At 45.8% G+C, this 22,894-nt stretch overlaps 1 protein-coding gene across 18 annotated transcripts in view; it reads right to left on the bottom strand.

The window, feature by feature from the left end:
- The window catches only part of DNHD1 (dynein heavy chain domain 1), a 92,771-nt gene that overhangs the window by 3,752 nt on the left and 66,125 nt on the right, over positions 1 to 22,894 (bottom strand). For 13 of the 18 annotated variants that reach the window (XM_042958753.1, XM_042958746.1, XM_042958747.1 and 10 more), the window contains 14 exons: positions 22,701 to 22,893; positions 22,170 to 22,458; positions 13,320 to 14,928; positions 12,925 to 13,133; positions 12,524 to 12,728; positions 12,349 to 12,451; positions 8,292 to 8,441; positions 7,866 to 8,048; positions 7,305 to 7,736; positions 6,626 to 7,085; positions 1,993 to 2,319; positions 1,613 to 1,765; positions 1,257 to 1,435; positions 162 to 1,121 (listed from right to left, as the gene is read on the bottom strand). In XM_042958753.1, the coding sequence (XP_042814687.1) occupies positions 162 to 1,121; positions 1,257 to 1,435; positions 1,613 to 1,765; positions 1,993 to 2,319; positions 6,626 to 7,085; positions 7,305 to 7,736; positions 7,866 to 8,048; positions 8,292 to 8,441; positions 12,349 to 12,451; positions 12,524 to 12,728; positions 12,925 to 13,133; positions 13,320 to 14,928; positions 22,170 to 22,458; positions 22,701 to 22,893 (5,452 nt within the window). Of the gene's footprint in view, positions 1 to 161; positions 1,122 to 1,256; positions 1,436 to 1,612; positions 1,766 to 1,992; positions 2,320 to 6,625; positions 7,086 to 7,304; positions 7,737 to 7,865; positions 8,049 to 8,291; positions 8,442 to 12,348; positions 12,452 to 12,523; positions 12,729 to 12,924; positions 13,134 to 13,319; positions 14,929 to 22,169; positions 22,510 to 22,700; position 22,894 lie in introns of those variants that run through there. The other 5 variants (XM_042958748.1, XR_006208426.1, XM_042958760.1 and 2 more) reach the window with 5 other exon arrangements.

Below are 22,894 nucleotides of genomic sequence, written 5' to 3'. Positions count from 1 at the left end.
GATCCTAGGTGACCCAAGGGACCCAAGGTAATGACACAAATGACCCCCAAAAGTCCCTGAGTAAGCCAGAAAGATCCATGGGCATGCTGGGAGGGACCACCACACCCCATCTCAGTCCACAGAGGTCTGGTGTCTGTGTGGCCAACAAGCAAGGCTCAAACCTGCTCATGCCTGGCAGCCAGTTTCTGGATGACAGTCAGGGGATGCATGGTGGCTGTGGGGTGACCAGGTGGTGGCAACAAGATCAGCACGGGCTGAGTAGCCTGGCTGTGTTCGAAGGGTATGGTGGAGGCATCCAGGTTTTCATCCAGGGGCCGGCCCAGGAGGCTGGTGGTAAAGTCAGCCAGGGCCCTTGCCAGGCACTCAGGTCGCAGCACACGCCACAGAATCAGCTTCTGGAGGAGACTAAGTGGATCAGGTCCAGGCCCAGGCGCAGGACCCAGCACTGTGGATGACAGGGACAGATAAGCCTGCCAAACATTGGAGTGGTGTGCCAGGGATGCACACAGCCCAGCGAATGGTGGCAACAGCTCTAACATCCTACATTCTTGCCAGGCTCTCAGCCCCAGCCAGGCTGGTCGAGCCACACTTGGCTTGCTGTAGCCTGTGCTAGGAGAGGCTGCCAGGCCAGGCCAAAGTGCCAGCCTCTCCAGCTCTGGTGCTTTCCTTGCCACTTGCAGCAGAGCCAGAGCACCCAAGGCACCCACCAACGGTAACTGGGTCAGGCCCAGCGCAGCCACAGTGCTGCCCAGTAGCTGGCGGGTCAGCTGTGTTCTCAGCTGCAGCAGATGGCTGGGCAGGTCCTCCCCTTGATGAATCTCATACTGCTCCATGCTGTTCAGGGCCCGCTTGGTGGCTGCTAGCCAGTTGTCTGGGTGCATACGGAAAAGTGGAAGCAGGTTCTGCAATGGGCTAAGGGCCTTTATAATGGCCATTCCATGCCAGACCACATGCCGATAGGGTGCCCACAGTACCACCTCCTGCCGTCTCATTTCTTCTAGCTCCTCACAGTGGGCACGCAGCTGACATAGCTTTGCCTGGGCCCTCACCATCTCCCGGAGGAATTTGGCTGGTTTCTGATGTTTTGGGTTCTGGAGCAGCAGCATCAGCAGCAGCCCCTCCTGCAAACAGTCACCTGTTCCATGGGTCTGATTCTTTCTCATGTGGTTCCCCCACCATCCACACTCATCTCCACCCCCATATCTGCCCACCCCCCCCCCGAGCTCATCCCCACCCATAACAGGACCCCCAGGCACCTCAGCAGCCTCCACAGCTTCAAAGGAATCCAGGGCTCTGATCTTTATGTCCTGCCAGCGGCTCTCAAGCTCGGGACACTCAACGCACAAGATTTCGTGCAGCATCTGTTCCTCTAGGATTTCCATGTTCAGGCTCAGATCCAGTACATTCAGCCCCTTCAGCAGCTCATAACCTAGCACTTGGGGTCACATAGGGACATAGGGGATGCTTAACCCCTTGACAGAACCAGGGTTGGGGTACACAGAGAGTATGGCACCCTGCTGCAGTACTGAGCCTGCTCGGGGTCAGACTGAGTGAAGCTGGAGACCTGGTGTGTCCACAGAGCTGTGGTGGCAACTTACCCATTGGCACTCACCTTTTTCCAAGGCATTGAGGGGGAGAGTAGTGCTCAGATAGAGACAGAAGCTGGGTTGCACCTGGGGTGGGCTCAGCTTCTCCCGCCGCAGTAGCCATTGTAGTTCTTGGCACCCTAGGCCCAGCTCCATGTTGGTCAGTAGCACGGGCAGGCCTATGAGGGGGAGGCAAGGACACCCTACTCACCATGCCAGCACGCAGCCCCCTCTCCTGTACAAAATCTGGCTCTCACTGGCTCCCCCATGGATAATAGGAGGATTCCCTCAGGGCTCTTCAACAGAGTTAGTGCTTGGGTTAAGGATGGGAGCAGAGTTCGGGCTGGGGGTGAGAGGCTTGTGGGGCCACAGAAGGGGGACATGGTGGGTGGGGACCAGTTCTCACCACTGGCAGCTGCCTCCTGGAGCTGAGGACCCAGCTCTGGGTCAGTGCCTGAGAGCACACAAAGGGAGGGAAGGGGCAGAGCCCCAGTCTCTGAGGCCGGCCTTGACCTCTGTCTCTCTGTCTTCTCCTCCTCCTCCTTCTCCTCCTCCTCCTCCTCTTCTTCCTCCTCCTCCTCTTCGTGCTCTTGCTTGTTTCCCTCCTCCTCATTTTCTCTGTCCTCTGTCTTCTGCTCTTTTGTCTTGCCCTTAGTCTTATCACTCTCTTCACTATTGCAATCTTCCTCTTCCATGGCCTCTTCTTTTTCTTGATTTCTCACAAAGCCCATCCCTATGACAGAAAGATGGAGAGGAGCTCCTCTCAGAGGACAAACTGGGCTCCTAGGGAACACCATTCACCCAAGGGCTCTATCTCTTGAGGGAAGGTCCACAGGAAGACACCTCAGGAAAGTCACTTAAGCTCTTTCTGACTCAGTTTCCTTAGCTGCAACATGGGGTTGATATTAGTAGGTACCTCACGGAGTTACTGTGAAGATGACATGAAACGATACAGAGAGAGTACTCAGCTGGACATAGTAAGCACTCAACAAATGTTAGCTGTCATTATTATTTCCCTAAAACTCCAGGGAAGTCTGCTCCATTTCTGCCTTTCAGCGGTCGGTTAGAAGAATCCGTGTATCTCTCCTTTTGCCTAAGCTACTTTTATCATAACGAAAAGAATTGTTGCTAATATAGAAATCAGTGCCTGGAAGTAGCAACTGCTAAGTGAAAGACCATAAACTATGGAATTAGCCAAGTCCTGGGCCACGGTATGGTGGACACAGATGGCTGGCTCCCCAGCCACCTTCTCCTTTGCCTCCTCTACAGCAGGAGCTGGAAGAGAGAAATAATATCTTTTTAAGTATTAAGAAATTTAAGAATTTTTTAAAAGTATTAAGCATTAAGAAGTGGGCAAGTGGAGGTTGCTGGGTCCACAGTTTGGTGGATTCATTTCCTATTGCTTAACAAATCACCACAAATTACCACTTAGTAATAAGTGCTGAAAACAACACCCATTTGTTATGTTTGAGTTCAGGTTAGAAGCCCAGCACAACATGACTGGGCGCTCTGCTTGGGGTTACACAGGGCTAATCAAGGCATCAACGGGGGCTGCAGTTCTAATCTGGGACTTGGGTCCTCTTTTAGGCTTACTGGTTTTTGACAAAATTCATTTCTATCTCACACATTCCCTGTAGCCCACTGCATCTTCCACCCAGAAATAATAGTTCCTTGAATCCTTCTGTGTTTCAAGTTTTCCTGACTGCCTCTTCTTTCCTCCTTGCTTCTTTGAAGGGCATATGTGATTACATTGGGCCCACCCAGATAATTCAGGATATCCCTGTCCTTTGTGTGTGAGTGTGTGTGTGTGTGTGTGTGTGTGTGTGTGTGTGTGTGTGTTTAGCTTACTTATTTATTTTGAGAGAGAGAGGCAGAGAGACAGAATCCCAAGCAGGCTCTGTGCTATCAGTGCAGAGCCCGACTCTAGGCTCAAACTCACGAACCCTGAGATCATGACCTGAGCCAAGATCAAGAGTTGGATGCTTAACTGACTGAGCCACCAGGCAACCCCAGGATATCTCTTTATTACGGTCAATTGATTAGTAATCTTAGTTACATCTGCAGAGTCTTTTGTGCCATGTAACATAATCATAGGAGTAAAAATAGAGGACAAAGATGACGGGGGCCAAAACTCTGCCTACCACATGTAGCTGTTCAGATTTCTGGAAGATCTTTTGTTTTCCTGATGAAAGGGACAGAAATGGCTAGCAGCAACTCTGACATGATGCTTGGAAGGATAGCACCCAAATATGGTGGCTGGAAAAACCAGGAACTTATTTCCTCATAGTTCTGGAGGCCAGAAGTCCACAGTCAAGGTGTTGAGAAAGCTGTACTCTCTCTGAAGCTTTTAGTATATGTGCTGCCGAAGCGAGCACTCTCTCTGAAGCTTTTAGAAAAGACTCCTTCCTTGCCTCCTCCAGCTTCTGGTGGTTCCAGGAGTTCCTTGGCTTGTGACTACATAACTCCACTGTCTGTCTCCCTCTTCATGAGGTCTTTACTTTCTGTCCCTATGCCTTCTCTTTTTTCTAAGGACACTTCTCACTGATTTAGGGCCAACCCAGATAATGTAGGGTAATCTCATTTCAAGGTTCTTAATTATATCTGCAAGACTCTTTAACATAGAGGTTCTGTGGGTTAGGACTCAACCCACTACATTTAACCCACTATAATGTGATAAGCCAACATGCTAGGGATTATTGAGCAGAAAGACAGAAGGATCTGGGTACTTGAAGGCAACACTGAAGGCTGGTGCCTGCTTATCTCAGTACTTCTTATAATGTGAGATAAATAAATCCTTATGTCTTAAGCCATGGTAAGTTGGGCTTTTGTTACTGATAGTGATAGCATTTCTAACTGATACAGCGAGTTAGTGGGGAGGCAATGAGGATTTTTCTTTTCCCTACTAATCTGTGTGGTGGGTAAGAAGTTGGTTTATCTCATGGGATTTGGACCATATGCTCACTGAACTTCAGTGGATTTAGAAGAAGGCATGCTGGCTACTTCTCTACTTAGATGAGAGGAACAACCCTCAGGAAAAAAAAACTGTAAGAAAATTCCTTTCTGCTCATATCAAGCAATTTCAGACCACAAATGTTCAGATACTCATGCACCTTGCTGATTTGTAAAGATGGTTATCTACCTCATGTTGCATGGAATAGGAAATTACTGGCTATTGGAAGAGGCTGGAAAATCAGGGAAGGTAATTTTCCAGATCCATCTCAAGCACTTCTCTTTATGCATTCTCTGCTTGACAAATTTAATAGTCTCCCTTCCCCTTTTGATTTGGATACAGCCCCCAAGTATTCGGGGCTATGTTCCATGGCCAATTACCCTGAGCTCACTACTCAAACTATTTTCTTACTACAGCTCTGAGCTGAAGGCCAAGGTTTAGCTGGATAGCAATTAAATCTTAGTGGAATTGCTCAAGCCCCCAGAACCAATGTTAAGAGAGAAGACAGAAAATAGGGTTTAAATTCAAGAATGAGAGTGTACCAAGATTTCTGGCATTGGTTAATAGCTAACAGAATCCTTATAGATGAAATCTGAAGGAAAGAAGATGAGAGATTTAGTGGAATTAGCCAGAAAATCCTCCATCTGGTAACAAGTGATCAGTGTTTGCTTAATTTGAAGACAAATCCTAAGCCCCCATCCCGTTCCGATAGGAGTGGCTATGTATGGCTGAATAGCTACAAACAGGATTCTTGACCAATGTTCCTTTCACAGATAGCCCTGGGTACAATGGACAAGGAACATCATACTGTTCATTAGAACACAGGACAGCTGAAGTGGCTGTCCCAAGAACTCACTCTATAGCCAGTGAAGTGATGCTAATCATTTGCCTTCCTATCTCTGTCTAGCATTACACAGTACATGCTAAAGACTAATTAGATAAGTGTGTGTTTCTTACCCTTATCCAGTTTCTAAACAGGAAGTTTACTGTAGTTATCTTGATTTGATTTTGCTTCACTCTGCATATTGGATGTACTGCTATGGTGAGATTGAGAGTGTACTGTGCCATAGGTTATAGAATCACAAAGAGCCACATCTAACTCTGATCAAGAACAATGAACACTGTTCACAGCTCCTGGACTCAGAATTGGATGCTGCAGCTAGATGTTTCTTCATTGTGTCCCTTACTAGAAAGGGTGTAAATTTACTTATAGTTGCACATGTGATAGTTATATACTGTGTATTTTCATAATGGTGTATGGGCACAATGGAAGGTTATGCTGCACAGCCAAGGGATGGAATGTAATAATGGTAGCAGTAATACATTAGTAGTAATACTAAAATTTTTGAGAAATTATTTTTAGGCACTATGTGAACCCCTTTTACATAAATTATCTCACTTAATACGATGTTTTGTAAGATGGGTATAATTAAGATGCTAATTTTATTGTCAAATAAATTTTGGCTTAGAGAGATTAAGTACCATGTCTTAGTTTGCATAGCTAGCAAAGAACAGGTATTTGACCCAGACAGTCGGATTATAGAGCCCATATTACAGACTGCTTTATTATGTACCTTCCATTGTAGATATCTATTACTGTCCCCAGTGCAACTCCCAACCCCTTCTGGGAAATAAACATCATTTTCTCCTTCCCCTACCCAATACCCTTGCTTCCTTCCCCTAGGAAACACCTCCTTCTGACACTCGACCCAGATAGGTCTCTGCTCCAGGCAGAGATAATAGAAATATTTCCCCAGAATTCCTGAACATGGGATAAATTCCGACAGTAAGGAAGGCTCCGAGTTGTAGGCCAAGTTTCTAAGAGTGCTGAGCAGACCAAGGAAGTGGAAGATCATGGACTGGTCAGACATGTAAAGTCAGAATCATTACAGTATAGGCCCCAAGATGCAAATGTGACCTAATTTATTAATATCATGTAGGCTGCTGAAATCTAGGATACGCTGGCTACAAAAATTTAGTGTCTTTATTATGAAAGGGAGGACCACCTGTGGCTGAGTGCTGGCGGTTCAGATACCTGAGAAGGAGAAGCATTATGTTCATTATCCCTGGCTTTATATCTGCACTTTACCTGGACCTGGGGCCAGGCATCTAGTCTCTTGCAGAGGCAGTGGGTTCAGCCAGATAGGGGCCTGGTTGCTAGGGTCAAGCAGCAGAGGCCAGCGGAAGCTGGAGTAGTGGGTGTGACTTCGCAGGAGCAGACCTGCCAGGCGGGCTGACTTTGCCTGGGGCTTCAGGTCTCGGTCCCACTGGAACTGTTCAGATTTGGAGCTAAGCAGGGTCAGAAGGTTGAAGGGAGAGCGTGTGGAGAGCAGGGGGTTCTTTGGTGGCATGATGGCAGATTTCTGCTTCTGCTTCAGGGCCTGTTTCACATCATCTGGGCCCAGGGGCTCCTGGAAGCCCCTGCACAGAGCCAGCCACTTGTCCAGTAGCTCCTGGCGCCGCAGTGCTGGGAAAGGACCCAGGTAGATGATGGCAGCTGAACACAGAAGGGCATCCCCGAACATAGTCGTGCAGTGCCCCTTCAACTTCTGGTGTGGAAGGGAAGAACAGAGGGCATGTAGGCCAGCGAGGAGGGTGCAGGCAGAGAGGGTCTGGTAGAGAGGGCGTGAAGCAGGGTATGCAGGAAAGCATGGCAAGGAGGGCAGTGGGACAAAGGGAGGCAGTGAGGGTGCAGGGAGGAGCAGAGTTGTTGGGGTCAGTGGGACAGAAATGAGCTTTGGGGGAAGACCGGGGCAGGAGCTGGTTACCTGGAGCTCTGTAGTCCAGGACTGCATAGGTGTGAGCAGTGCAGACTTTATGGGCCACTTGTGATATTGGCCACATTGAGCGCGAATGAGATTCTCCATGACACGGTTGTGCGAAACCCAGGAGTCTTCCAGCTTGTTGGCCAGATCCAGTTTGTGCTCCAGGGTCTCCTGGGCCTGGAACTGGCGGTGGCCCAGGAGGGCCTGCTCCCGAGCCAGCGTGGCCTCTATCTGCCGCAGCAGCAGGCCCGTGGGCAGTCCCCGACGCTGTGCCAGCCCATAGCGCAGGACGGCCCAGAGCCAGGCCGCCAGGCTCGCTGCAGGTATGCTTACTGCCCGCAGAGCTGCATCACTCATACCTGGAGCCTTCAGAGCTTGGGCTAACTTTATCATCTCGGAGTCTGTCATCTTCTCCTTGGGGAAGAACACCAGCTCCTGGGAAAATGTGTTAAGAGGGGTAGGGGCAGACACAGGTGTTCTGGACCTGGCCCTAACAGCCTCGCTCTGCCAAGTCTCCCCTTTGTGCCTCTGCTCTCCTCCTCCATCGTGCTCCACATTCCCTACCTGATAAAAATCCTCGGTGCATAAGAGCTGCTTGGCGCTGGTCCAGCCTGTTTCACAGTGGAACAGATCGCACAGGGCGTCGGTCACCCGGACCACAGATTCCGGTGGTACTCGATAGCTCCGTAGCTCCTCAAAGTCGGCTACCTGCAGCTGGCTCAGAGGCCCCAGGAATGCCTTGCCCATCTAAATGAGATATGCACTCTTGAAGTGAATTTCCAAAGTGTCCTCTTCCTTCAATGTGTTGCCAGGAGTGATCACCTCTTCTTAGGAGTTCCCATGAGGGACCATTCCTCAAGCCATCCTACTTTGCCCCTCCCCCACGAGACTCCATGACAAGTCACCCCATTCTTTCCTCTGGGCATCCTGTGAAGTGTTGTCCCCTCCCAAGAGAAGAGCAGCACAGGGCAGGCAGCAGCAAGACCCCACCTGCTCCAGGAAAGCCTCATACTGAGCCCGCAGGGCATCCCGCTGCTTGGTCAGGTTCTTGATGAGGTCCTCCTGCTGCTGACACTCCGCCAGCTGCCGCCTATACAGCAGCTTGTCTTGCTGGAGCTGCTGCTGAAGTATGTGGAGGTTCTGCAAACAGAGGTCCAGGCACTGCAGCTCCAGATCCTGGGCCAGGTGGGCTTACCCCAAGGGGAGCCCTGTGGGCTTGGGACTGCAGCATACTCCTCACTTGATAGTCAGGAGGAGCTAGTTGAACTCCATGTAGGCCACAAAGACTGGGCCCTGGAACTATCACTTACTGGTCTATGACTTACACACTTGGTGATGCAGCTCCCAGTGGGTGACTGCTTCTCCTGAACTGCCACACAGGCCCAGGCAGTCTGACTCTGAAGCCCACATGCTTAACCATTATGCCATACTCTATCTTACTTGACCCATTAGTGGCATTTGTCATACAAGGCAGTTCCCTCCCTCTTGAAACATTGTCCTCCCTTGACTTTCATGACCCCGTGTACTCCTTTGGCTTTCTCCAACTTCTATGGCTGCTCTTACTCAGTCTTCTCCTCTACCATCCCTTCAGTATTCCACAGCAATGTTTCAGGGCCCCCTTACCTTCTCATCCTACACTTCTATGTGCCCTCCCTAATCTCATGCCTTTCATTACCACTTAAATTTTAACAACTCTCAAATTGCTATCTCTAGCCAGATTTTTTTTCCTGAGCCTCACATCCATGTGTCCATCTGCTTCATGGCAATCTCCTCTTCAATGCCTCACAGGCCCCTCAGAGCCCACATGCCCACGAATGAACAACATATTCGCTGTGCCCTGCCAGATCTCTTGCAATCTTACTCATCTCCTCACCCGTTCTTTTTCACAGAGAACTGTGGCAAAACACAGTTTCCCAAGGAAGAAAATCTCATTGTTACCCTGGCTCCATCTCTTCTATTCCCCCAAACCCAACCCATCTTCAAGGCCTTTCTGTTCTACCTCCCACATGTCCATCATGTCTGCTACCTCACTGCATCTCAGTTTCCACTCTTACCCCCTTCTTCTCCTCTGCTCTCCATGCCGTAGCCAAATACCATCATCATCATGTTTCAGAACATTTGCCAACTCTCCCAGTTGGTTTACGAGGACTCTGTGCCCAGGAGACCTCAACTCCGCTTTCTAACCTTGTGTCTGTCCTTGCCCCAGCACCCCAGTCTCCCAGCCATTCCTGACTTTCAGCTCCTCCAACGTGACACACATTCTCCTGCTTCTGGGCCTTTGCCCATGCTTTTGCTTCAGCCTGTGACAGTCTTCCCACCCACCCCCACTCCCTTTTACGCCAAATCCTAGCTAACCTCCAGGCATCAACTTTGGTGCACTTCATTCATTTCTTTACATATTTAAGGAATGATTTTTAGTGCTTGCCGTGTTCTACACATGGCTCTGTGCTACTCACTGTGGCACTTTGCTTTCTCTAGAAAGTCTTGATACTTCAGAGCTCCCTGGACTTTGTGATAACACACTGTTATCACAGTAACAGTAATTGCCTAGCTGAGTCTATATGTTCCAGTAAACTAGGCACCATGAAGGCAATGACAGTGCCTTATCTTTCTTAATTAGGAGGAGCTATCATTTATTGAACTCTTACTATGTGCCAGCACTTAAAAAAATTTTTTTTAACATTTATTCATTTTTGAGAGATAGAGAAAGACAGAGCGTGATGGGGGAGGGGAAGAGAGAGAGGGAGACACAGAATCCAAAGCAGGCTCCAGGCTCAGAGCTGTCAGCACAGAGCCCGACGCGGGGCCTGAATCCATGAACCGCGAGATCACGACCTGAGCTGAAGTCAGCCGCTTAACTGACTGAGCCACCCAGGCGCCCCTGTGCCAGCACTTTTAAATGCTTTCCAAGTAAGATGTCATTTAATCCTCATCCTAACCTCTCTGGGTCTTACTTTTCTCATCTATAAAATGGGAAAAAGGATAGCCACCTCAGAAAGTTTTGGCAAGGATTCTAGTGACCTATCTATCTAGATATAGACATCGATGTAGACACAGACATAAATATCAATGAGTGGCTGGATAGAAAAAAAGTGGAGTTCCCTTAATTGTTGTAGAGTACAATAATGAATAAATGAACCAGTGGAATATGAGAGAAAAGGGAGATGGAGGGCTCCAGAATGACTCCTGGGATTTGGCTTAAGTGACTAAATGGATGGTGATGCCATTTCCTGGTGTGGGGAACACTGAAAGAAGTACACACTATTACAGCTGTTGAGTGAATGGGCAAAGGATCTGACATTGAATGCCTCTGACACTATGAACCTCTCTCTCCCTCTCTCTCTCTAAGGTTTTATTTTTAAGTAATCTCTACACCCAGTGCGGGGCTCGAACTCAAAACCCCTGAGATCAAGAGTCACATGCTTTTCTAACTGAATCAGCCAGGCGCATCCACTATGAACATCTCTTATTCAGATTTTTGGGTTTCTTATGTTGTGCTCTGATATAACTGACTCAAAGAATAGTAGCACCTTTAAATCAGATCAACAATTCCTGGTATTAATCACTTTGGGAAATGGCAGGACCCAACACAAGACACTGGAATTTGGAAAACACTTGAATGGGCATTCCTGTCCCTCTGTGAACTTTTTTGTTTTGTTTTGTTTTGTTTTGTTTTGTTTTGTTTTGTTTTCACCTTAATGAGCCCTGAAGTTTTATCTAAGCTAGTGACCCTTGGTGGTGGATGGTAGGAGGGTATCAGTACCGTGAGAACTCCAACATCATTTACAGAGAACACGTTGACAACCATGCATGTAGACACAATGGAAGCCATGCCCCTAGAGTTGCACAGCACCGGGTGATATCCCTGAGGCACCCATCAAAAGAGACAGACTGGCCACTGGGAGCTGTATGGCCCGAAATCCCAGTTGAGGGGAAGTATTTGTCCTTTTGTCCAACCCATTTGAACTAGTGAGTTGACCACTAGTTCACTTCTCTGCAGTTATCCCTGAACCTTCACCAAAGCCTTGTGTAGCAGGAATAAAAAGAAAAGCTATTTTGGAATTCTCTCTTATTAAGAACAAAATGAGATTTAAGTTTGGATGAGAAAAATATCTCTTGTTACATGAGAATTGTATTGGGAGAGTTCTAAAGGAAAAGTGGAGTGGTTGAATAGCATTGTGAATGGGCACGGGGAGAGGGAGGAGAAGAGAAGAGCTGGTTACTGGGAAATGCCCTGTGGAGGGTGACTAAAGAAATTCAGGACATTGAGGTCTAGTGTACCATTCCAGTCTCTGGTCTGGTCTAAAATCTAAATTGACCCACTGCCATCGCCCATCCACATTTACTCGGTGGACACAAGAGCCTTGTATAGTCAGTGCTTTTGTGGAGGGAAGAGGTACAGAGACAAAGCTATATGGGAGAACAGGATGGCTATAAGAGGTGTGCTAACGAGTCATGATAGAGAATCCAGGAGAAGAAGAGATAAGAGTAGAGGTGATCATGAGAGTATAATCTCTGCCCTGTTTCCGTTGGGAATCCATGGAGATTTTGGGGAGTACACTGAACTTCCCATAGTCAAGGTACATACTGAGGAAACCAGAAGAAGACACTGGGGTTTCATGTGTTTAGAAGAATCGGCCTGATGTCAGCTGTGCCATGGGCAACCTTGAGCCTAAGCTCTAAAGGAGGTGATAGCAGAGACTAAAGAGATTCCCCTGAGGAAAGGAGTACTCTTAAGAGATAAGAACTGAGGTTCAGAGGTGCCTGGCTCAGTAGGTATGAAGTGTCTGGCTCTTGATTTTAGCTCAGGTCATGATCTCACAGCTCATGAGTTCGAGCCCCGCGACTGGGCTCTGCACTGTTGGGATTCTGTCTCCTTTGCCCTCTTCCCCTCCCCTGCTTTCTCTCTATCTCTCTCTCAAAATAAATAAAAATAAACTTAAAAAAAAAAACCCTTAGGTTCGGTTTGGGTGGTCCCTCCAAAATCCCCCTTTGGTCTCCTGCTTTGACCCTACTGTGCATACCTCACAATCTTCTCCCCCTTTACCTTGCGGGAACTTTTCAGCAACTGTTCCAAGTTAAAGACAAAGTTGGTGTGGGCATTGTGCTTCTCCATAAGCATTCTCAGATTTTCCAGGGCATTCTGGATCCTGGAGAAACAATATACCAATTAGTGGACCCAAGGAAGCAGGAGGTACAGTGCAGGAAATGGGGCCACTTACCGTTGGGCCTTCTTCTTAATCTGCAGAGTCATCTGTTGCTGCAGCAGCACGAAGGTGTCCAGAAAGTCTAGGAATGTCTTGGGGGTGACTAGTGGCAACTCAGGGCATAGGTGTCCATGGTAGCTGGCAGCCGAAAGGTGGATGAGAGCCATGGCTTTGGCCACACTGGGAATTGACGCCTGGAGGTCTGGGCACTTCAAGGAGTCTGAAATGGGCATGACTTTAGCCTGGGCTTGTGAACTTGTGGGGGAATGGGAAAGAAAAGGGACCCTCTTCTGACTTAGGAAAAGGGGCAGAAAAGGTGAAGGGGGTCACTAGGTTCTAGGGAGAGAGAGAGACTGACCTGAATCCTCATTAAAACTTGGTTGGGATGTGTAGTGAGAACAGTAAAAAGGGCTCACCATCATCAATGGATGGATTCTGAGCACCCTCCAGGTAGTGCCGGACCACACTGATCAGGGAGTCTTGGTCCCAGGGTTCATAGCGGTCAATGCTAGCAATGGCCAGTTGAAGAAGCCTCAGGTAAAGGGTCGAGGGCAGCTGTTTGTGGGCCTGGTCATCTCCAATCAGGATGAACATGTGCAGGTGGTTGCACACTTGCTGGTAGAACCTGTGGGCCAGGAGCTCAGATACTGTCCTCCCCTTTATCCCTGTTTGCCCATCGAGGTCCCAACCCCAAACCTGACCCCTTATCCCTGATCTGAGCTCTCACAGCAGCTCTTAGATTTCTTTTTGGCCTTTTGGCCAGGACAGAGCAAGAGCAAAGCAGTTCCTAGTATGGGGTTCTTGGCCTCACCTGTGCAACAGCACTTCCTTCTTGATGTTCTGCTTGACACTAAGGTTCTCCTTGGGGAGATGTTCTTCAATACTTTCCAGATCTGCCTCTGTATACTGGTCAGGGAAACTGCCCGAGGTTGCCAGGGCCAGCAGACGATGAAGGGTAGTAAGATCCACACCCTTGGGCACCAGCAGGGCCACTGGCTGGCCTAACATGCCAGCATGCCAGCTAGCATCCCGTAGACACTGGAGAATGGCCTCCTCTGAGCCAGATGGCAGATGGAAGAGGCGGGCCTGATAAATGCTAGCTGCCAGAGTGATGGCAGTACGGCGCCCAGTACCCAAAGCCCCTGAGAGCAGTATGCCGTGCTGCCGAGGCCTGGCCAGCACCCGGACCAGACGGGCCACGTGCATGGCCATGGCGTGGCAAGAGGCAAGGGAGGCGTTCAACTTCAGCTGAGAGGCTGTGGTGGACAGCTGCTCCTCCAGGCTCTCCCACTGCCGTTCCAGGTACAGGCTGGGGCTCTCAGAGTTGGACCCTAGTGTCAGCTCCTGACTGAAGACCAGGTCAGAGGGCTTTTCCCAGGGGCAGAGTAGTAGCACTGGTAGCAACAGAGGAGAAACCAGGTCCATCTGGGCGGTTTTCTGCCACCAACTCTTGTTTCTGTTTAACTGAAGTTTGCAGCTGCAGGTTTTTGTGCCTTCATTCTGGCTTGCATCCTGACTTATAATTTCTGTGCTTTCCTTCTTTACTGGTGCTGTGGAAGGTGCTAGACCTGAATCATTGGAGGGTGAGCCTGTGGTGACCTGAAGGCCATAAGGGTCGTCCTCCTCCTCTGTCTCACTGCCACTGTTGCTTAAGTCCTCCCACTGGGCCAACTCCCCTTCAGATTCCACTTCGGGCACCCTCTCCTCCTCATTTTCTTCCTCCTCCTCATAGCCCTTGCCCCCATGCTGGGGTGCTGGCTCACAGCAGAAGACACTCTGAGCTACTTCTAGGAGCAGGTTGGCACAGTAGGAGCGTTCTCTAGGGCTATCCAGCCGATCACAAAATGTCCTCTGTGCCTCATGCAACCAAAGACGCACCATGTTACGTGTGGCCATCATGACTGTCAGGCGGGTGCCACGTAAGCCTGACACCCGGTGCAAGTGCTCCTGATGTTTGGGAACATCCAGAAAACCCCGGGAGCCCATCCTGGTTGGCAGCAGCTGCAAGCTGCCCAGTAGTTGGCTCACAGAGTGCAGGGAAAAGCGGTAATGTGGGTGGAGCGGGGAAGGCATAAAGCAGTTTCCCACAGCCTCCCAGGCCTCCACTGAGGCCCGGACCAGGGCTTTCGCTAGAACCCCCTCCCGTTCCACAGAGGGGAAGCGCTCAAGCCAGGCCTGGATGCTAGGTGTATGCCTGCTCAGAAGGATGGCCTGGGTCATGCTACCCAGGGCCAGCACTGTGAAGAGTCTAAAGAGACGTGGGCACAGTGGGAGCTCACAGAAGCCTGGTACTGTGGCAGTGGCTAGGAAGTTGACTAGAGGCTGCAGCATCTGCAATTCCAAGGTGCTGTGGGCATACACCGTGCCATCTATGGCCTGGCGCAAAGTCTCCAACACTGGCTGGCAGGTCTTCTCTGGGTCTGTGGGACATGAAGACTGACAGTGAGGACATGCAGGTGCGCACATGATGGTGTCACCTGTTCTTCCTATTCCTGCTTCCCTGGGTTTACTTCGGGCACACACAGGGTTCTAAAGGAATTTTGTACACCGGATGTGCTGGGACTTTGTCACGTCTGAGTATATTGTTCTGTCTCCCCCACACCCTCCCTAAAAGCGAGTGATTTCTTCTTCCTTCTCCCTGAAAATCCTATTTCTGTGACCAATTATTTGTTAACAACAGGAAGTTTGGAAGCTGGGACGGATGGGAGCCTGATCTGACACAATAGGGGGTAAGTGCAGTCATCACAGTCAAGAGAGAGGAGTTCTCACACACACACTTCTGTGAAGTCAGTGTTAAACTATGACTTATGTAAAATAAAATGTACACATTTTAAATGTGTAGCTCACGAGTTCTAACAAATGTGCACACCTATGTAACCGCTACTCCAATGATATTTGGAACATTTTCATCACCTCAGAAAGTTCCCTCATGACCCTTTGCAGTCAGTACCCTGCCACATTGTCCCAGGAACTTCTATATGATCTGATTTGTATCACTATTGCTTAGCTTTGCTTGTTCTAGAACTTCATGTAAGGGGAATCGTATTGTATGTAGTTTAGCATGTCTGGCTTCTTTCACTCAGCATGATTCTGATATTCATCCATGTTTCACGTGTGTCAGTTTATTCTGTTTTATTGGAGTAGTAGTCCATTATAAAAATACCACAACTTGTAGACCCACTGACACGCTGATGGACATTTAGGTTGTTTCTAGGTTTTGACTGTGCAGAATAATGCTGCCACAGGTGCTGTTGACCACTCACTAATCTTTCTTTTGTGAAGTATCTTTTATCCATTTTTAAAAATGGAGTTTGTTTTCTTATTGAGTTGTAAGAGCTTTTTTATGTATTCTGGGTATAAGTCCTTTGTCAGATATGTGTATTGTATTTTTGTCTATGGCTTACTTTTTCATTTTCTTAACAGTGTCTTTTGAAGGGCATAGGTTTTTAATTTTCACAAAATCCAATATTTGTGTCCTAAGAAATCATTGCTTCTAACCAAGGTCATACAGATTTTTCTCTAACATTTTTTTGTAAAGTTTTATAATTTTAGCTTTTACATTTAGGTCTTTAACTGATTTATAATTAATTTTTGTGTATGTCATGGGGTAGGATTCAGGGTTTCTTTTTTTTCACCAAACAGATATGTAGTTGTTCCAATTTCCCCATTGAATTATTTTGGCACATTCGTTGAAAACCAATTGACTATATATGATTATATAAGATTCTCTGTTTTCTCCCATTAGTCTGTCTGTACCCATGTCCTTATATGAATACCCCACTCTCTTGATTACTATAGCCCTGTAGTAAGCGTTGAAATAAATAGTGTAAGCCTTTCCACTTTATTCTTTCCTTCCTTCCTTCCTTCCTTCCTTCCTTCCTTTCTTACATTTATTTATTTTGAGAAACAGAGACAGAGCACAAGTTGGGGAGGGGCAGAGAGAGAAGGAGACACAGAATCCGAAGCAGGCTCCAGGCTCCAAGCTGTCAGTACACAGCCCGATGTGGGGCTCGAACCCACAAACACTGAGACCATGACTTGAGCTGAAGTTGGATGCTTAACCGACTGAGCCACCCAGGTGCCCCTATTCTTCTTTTTCAAAGTTGTTTTGTCTCTTCTAGGTCTTTTGTGTTTCCATATAAGTCTCAGAATAAGCCTATCAATCCTGTCATTTTATACAAAAAAAAAAAAAAAAAAAAAAAGCCTGCTCAGATTTAGAAGATTTAGATTGGCATTCCACTGAATCTATAGATCAACTGGGGGAGGAGAATGAGCTCCGTAATGATATTAACTCCTCTGACCCATGAACATGGTATATCTCTTCATTTATTTGTCTCCTTTACCTCAGCAATATTTAGTGATTTTCAGTGTTTATATCTAAGTTTATTCCTAAATATTTTAAGCTTTCAGATGATATTTTAAGCTATATTTAAAATTTTTGATTGCCAATTGTTACTAGGATATAGAAATACTTATGATTTCAATAGATTTACTTTGTATCCTATGACCCTGCTAAATTAAATTCACTTATTTATTCTAGCAGTTTTGTAGGGTTGTTTTGTTGTTGGTGGTGATGGTGTAGATTACTTAGGATACTCTGTAGAAAATCATGTTGGGGCACCTGGGTGGTTCAGTCGGTTGTGTCCAACTCTTGATTTCAGCTCAGGTCATGATCTCACAGTTCATGAGTTTGAGCCCCACATCAGGCTCTGTCTTGAGATCGCAGAGCCTGCTTGGGATTCTCTCTCTCCCTCTCTCTCTGCCCCTCCCTGGCTTGCTCTCTCTCTCAAAAAATAAACAAACATTTAAAAAATAAAAAAAAGAAAGAAAATCATGTTATATGACAGTAGAGAGAGTATTAGTTTGTCTTTTCCAATTTTAAAATCTTTTATTTCTTTTTCTTATTGCACTGCTGTGGTGCACTGATGTGCACCAGAGACCCACTGATGGGCCTCTGGTGCAATATTGAATAGAAGCAGTGAAAGTGGATGTTATTGCCTTGTGACTGATCTTATAAAGTGTTCAATATTTCACCATTAAGTACATAATTAGCTGTAGGTTTTAATAGATGTCCTTCATCAAACTGTGAAAGTTCCCTTCTATTCCTAGTCTGCTAAGAGCTACCATGAATAGTGTTGAATTTTATCAAATGCATTCTCTTTATCTACTAAGATGATCTTACATGTTTTCTCATTTATTCTGTTAATGTCATAAATTATACTGATTTTTGAATGCTGACTCAACTTTACATTCTGGGGATATAGTCCATTTGATCACAATGCTCTGCTTAAACTACATCCCACAGATTTTGATATGTTTTGTTTTATTATTCAGTTCAAAATATTTTCTAATTTCCCTTGTGATTTCTTTGATGCATGAATTATTTAGAAGTGTGTTGTTTAATTGCAAAGAATTTGGGAATTTTCTAGGTGTATTATTGTTATTGAGTTTTATTATTGTAGTCAGAGAAAATATTCTACAAATTTTAATCCTTTGACATTTGTTGAGACTTATTTTATAGCCCAGCATTATCATTTATCTTGGAGAATGCTCCATATACACTTGAAAAGAAAGTGTATTTTGCAGATGGTGGGTATGAGGTTCTGTAAATGTAAATATAGTTGATAGGGCTATTTAGATCTATATCCTTATTTCCTCTCTCCTGTTCTATTAAGTATTGAGAGGAGTATTAAATCTCCTGTAGTGATTTTGGACTTGCTATTTGTCCCTCATTTCTATCCATTCTTTTTCTTTGTATATTTTTGTATTTATTTATTATTTTATTATAATTTTTTTAATTTATTTATTTTTGAGAGAAAAAGACAGAGAACGAGCAGGGTAAGGGGAGAGAGAGAGGGAGATACCTCTATACTATACAATAGTATAATCAGAAGCAGGCTCCAGGCTCTGAGCTGTCAGCACAGAGCCTGACGTGGGGCTTGAACCCACAAACTGTGAGATCATGACCTGAGCCAAAGTTGGACGCTTAACTGCAGAGCCCAATGCGGAGCTTGAACCCACAAGCTGTGAGATCGTGACCTGAGCTGAAGTTGGACACTTAACCGACTGAGCCACCCAGGCGCCCCTCTTTTTCTTTGTATATTTTGAAGCGGTTTCAGGTGCATACACATTTAGGACTTTTATGTCTTTTTTATTAATTAAATATTTTAACACTGAGATATCCAGTTCTCTATCTCTGGTAATACCCTTTGTCTTGAAGGACTTTTTGGAGTGCTTAGGACTTTACATTTAATGTAATTATTCATACAGTTGGTTTAAAGTCCATCATATTGTCATTTGTCTTCTAATCGTCTCTCTTTTTTTTAATTCCTCTATTGCTCATTTACTGCTTCCTTTTACATACTTAAATATTTTTATATTTAAAATATTATATATTTTAAATTATGCTCTTTGCTATTGTTATTGAGTGATTTTTCTAGGGTAACAATATGCCTCCTTAATGTATCAATACTTAGAAGTAATATTGTGCCACTTCACACCTCATGCCTGACCTTCCCCAATTCCTAGTTCACATTTCACGAATGCCAAGAACCTTACAATAGTATAATTTTTACTCACTGCTCCCACCCTATCCTTTTGCTACCGTTCCAGGTTATTTTCTACTTCTGCCAAAAATGTTATTACTTTTATTTTTAAACTATCAACTGTCTTTTTACATTTTTTAAAATGTTTATTTATTTTTGAGAGAGACAGAGACAGAGCGCAAGCAGGGGAGGGGTAGAGAGGGAGACACAGAAGCTGAAACAGGCTCCAGGCTCTGAGCTGTCAGCACAGAACAGAGCCGGACACGGGGCTTGAACTCACGGACCGTGAGATCACGACCTGAGCCAAAGTTGGACACCCAACCGACTGAGCCACTCAGGCGCCCCGACTATCAACTATCTTTTAAGGAAACTAAGAGATGAAAAAGAAGGTTACTTATATGCACCCACACATTTACCATTTCTGGTGCTCTTCCTTCTTTTCCATAGATCTGAGTTTCCATACAATTCTATTTCCCTTCTGCCTGAAGAACATCTTTTAGCATTTCTTATAGTGCGGTTCTAGCGACAGTAAATCTTCTCAGCTTTCATGCATCTGAAATACTTTTATTTTATCCTCATTTATGAAGAGTATCTATACTGGACAGAGAATTCTAAGGTAATTCTCTCCCCTTTTAGTACTTTAAAGATGATATTTCACCATCCTCTGGGTTCTGTTGTTTCTGATGGGAAGTTAACCATCATTCTTAATATCATTCATCTGTACATAATGTGTTTTATCTTTTCTCTGACCACTTTCAAGTGTCTCTTTCTTTGATTTTCAGCTGTTTGACTATGATGTGCCTAGGTGTGGTTTTCTCTTTATTATTTTAATTGGGGATAACTGAGCTTTCCCTTTCTGAAAGTCAGTATTTTCCAAGAAATTTGGGAAAATTTTGTTCCATTATTTCCTCATAGGTTTTTTTCTGCCCTAATCTCACTCTCCTTTCCTTTGGGAACCCCAGTTACATGTGTGTTATACTGAAGCTGTATTCATATTCAGTATTTTTCTGTTCTTCAGGATTCACTCACTTTTGCTATTGCCAATCTGCTGTTAAACCATGCAGTGACTTTTTCATTTCAGTTATTGTGTTTTCCAGTTCTTTCCATTTCCACTTAGTTATTTTTGGTAGTTTCTATTTCTTTGCTGAGATTACTTATGCGTTCACTCATTAAGATCATATTTTCCTTTAAGAATCTGAGTACTTTTATAATAGCTGCTATAAAATATTTGCTAAGTTCTACTTCTAGACCATTTCAAGGTCAGTTTTTATTGACTTTTCTCTAGACAATGGGTCACAGTTTTTTGTTTTGTTGTATGTCTATTAATTTTTTTTTATACTAGATGTTTTGTTGGCTATTACCATAGGACATCTCTTTTTAAATATCTTTTTAAAGTTTATTTACTGATTTTGAGAGAGAAAGAGAGAGAGAGGCAGAGAGAGAATCCTAGGCAGGTTCTGCACTGACAGTGCAAGAGCCCGAGGTGGGGCTGGAACTCATGAACCATGAGACCAGGACCCAAGCCGAAGTCGGACACCCAACCGACTGAGCCACCCAGGCGCCCCCACCCTAGGACAGCTTTTACAATGCCAGCTGTAATATACTTCACTCCACAACATCGCTTGCAATGTTTTCAGCCTTCCTGCTGAAATCTCTTCTCAGCTGCTATTCAGATCTGAATTTACCCCTTCTATTTACAACTGACAATCTGATTATTTGTGCAAATTTACTGAAAGGGCCAAATAAGATAGTTGCAGAAAATTACAGGTCTTGGTGCTAAACAGACTTAATTTTAATCTTGGTTCTGACATTTTACTGGCTAGAGTATCTTGGGCAAGTTATAAAAATCTTTCAGTTTCTTCATCTTTAAAATGATCATAACAAATTTCCATCCTAATAGGATTTTATGAGCACTAAAGATGATATAAAGTTTGTAACACACAGTCCTCAATAAATTGTACCTATTATTATTAAGTGTGTCTACAACCTGATTCAAGTTTTCTACATTTCATAAAAGACTTCAGTGTCTAACTGGACAATCCAGCTAATACTTTGCCCTATACTTTACTTCTGCCCATTCCCATGGGCATATCTCATGGCCACATTCAAACCTGTCATTATCACTTTAGAAACTTTAAATTTTAGTATCCCAGACTTTTATCTCAATTTCCCCTTTCCTTTGTAATCTTTGCTTCTATAAACTCTTAGTGAGTACTTACTTCCTCTTGGGTCTATCAGAATGAATAAGACAAATCTCTCTTCTCATGAAGCTCAGAGTGTAGTGGAAAGGATCAACAAGTAAACACACAATCATAAAACCATGGTTGTCACAGATTTTTGTACAGAGCATGCGATGAATATCTAACCTAGCCTGCAGGCTCAGATTTCCTGGAAAAGATGTTGCCTAAGCTTATGTGTAAAGAATAAGGACTTATCCAGATACATAGAGGAGGGAAGACAGAGAAGACAGCAATCCCAGAGGCTAGAGGAAGCCTGACTTACTGAATGCCTGTACATAGTTGACTCCAGTTAGAGTACAGAGTGTCAGAGAAGAAAGCCTCATCGCAAGGAATCTTTCAAGAGCATTCACCAAAGTTCCAGGTAGTGACTGACTGAACCAGGGAAGATGGAATGGAAATAAGTGGACAGATTTGAGAGATATTTAGAATGCAAAATTGAGAGACATGGTGACTGGACTTCGGTAAGATGGCAGGAGATGTCAACAAGATTTCTGACTTAAGTGACTGGATGGATGGTTGTACTCGTTACTAAAGGACAGGAACAGGTTTTCAGGGTCAGATGATGAGTTCAGTGTTGAGTCTGAAGTGCCAGTGGGACAAGATAGAGATATACAGTAAGTAGCTGTGTAAACAGGTCTAGCACTTAGAAGAAAAGCCTGGCCAGGGATAAAGATTTAGCAGTCAAAGCATAGAGATGGCAGATGAGGCCATGAGAGGGGTGTGATTGTTCAGGGAGCACATTTTCAATGAGAAAATATTAAGAATGGGATGCTGAGGTTTGGTCTGTAAGTGTCTGAGAGTCAGTAAATATCGTTAGGGATTTTACAGTCTCAAGAGATCACCATGACTCCTTTCTTCCTCCGCCCAGCTACTTACTAGAAGTGGCCAGGTGCAGATCTTCCAGCAGGAAGAGGAGGGAGCCTTTAGAATCCAGGTGCGGCCCAGGTGATGGGGCAGCTTGTGCTTGGCCCTGGACCCCTTGACTCAGCAGCAGGCGCAGGTGGGTGGGACTAAAGGCAGAGTGGATGGGGCTGTACGTGTAAGGGTGATGTGGCTCCACCAGCATCTCCACAAAGGTTGACTTCCCTGTTGCCGCCTCTCCAGCCAGCAGCACTGGGTGTCCCTCTGACAGCAGCAGGTCCACCACATATAAGAGCCGTTCAGTCTGCAGGACAGGAGCAGGGCTTACTGGGGCAGTGCCAATCTAGGCAGTAATCTAGGTGAAAGCAAAGGTCTAGGGGTATTGTCTTAGAGCTGCACCTGCAGAACACTTCACATATTCTTGTGATTGTGAAAACATATCGAAGAACAGAAGCAGGGGGGAGCCCCAGCTGGCGCCAGAACATAGACTCCCCCAGGATATCTCCTTGAGCCCCAAGCCCAGCTACTGCCCCATTGTCTTCACACCTGGGGAGAAGGGTTGAAGGTGCCCGGAATTCCTCTGATGCGGCTGCCCAGGTAATGGCCAGTGAAGGGGACCAATGTCCCATTTTCAGGGCATACATGTAGATCAAACACCAAGGCTGAAGGCAGTGGCTCCAGGTAGTTGCAGAGGCAACTGATAGATCCCCTCATGAAGGTATCAAAGAGGGGCCAGAGCC

This window comes from Panthera tigris, chromosome D1 (assembly GCF_018350195.1).
Source record: "Panthera tigris isolate Pti1 chromosome D1, P.tigris_Pti1_mat1.1, whole genome shotgun sequence".
Lineage (NCBI taxonomy): Eukaryota > Metazoa > Chordata > Mammalia > Carnivora > Felidae > Panthera > Panthera tigris.
Note: the sequence above shows the minus strand (reverse complement) of the source record. Positions and strands in the feature narration are given on the sequence as shown.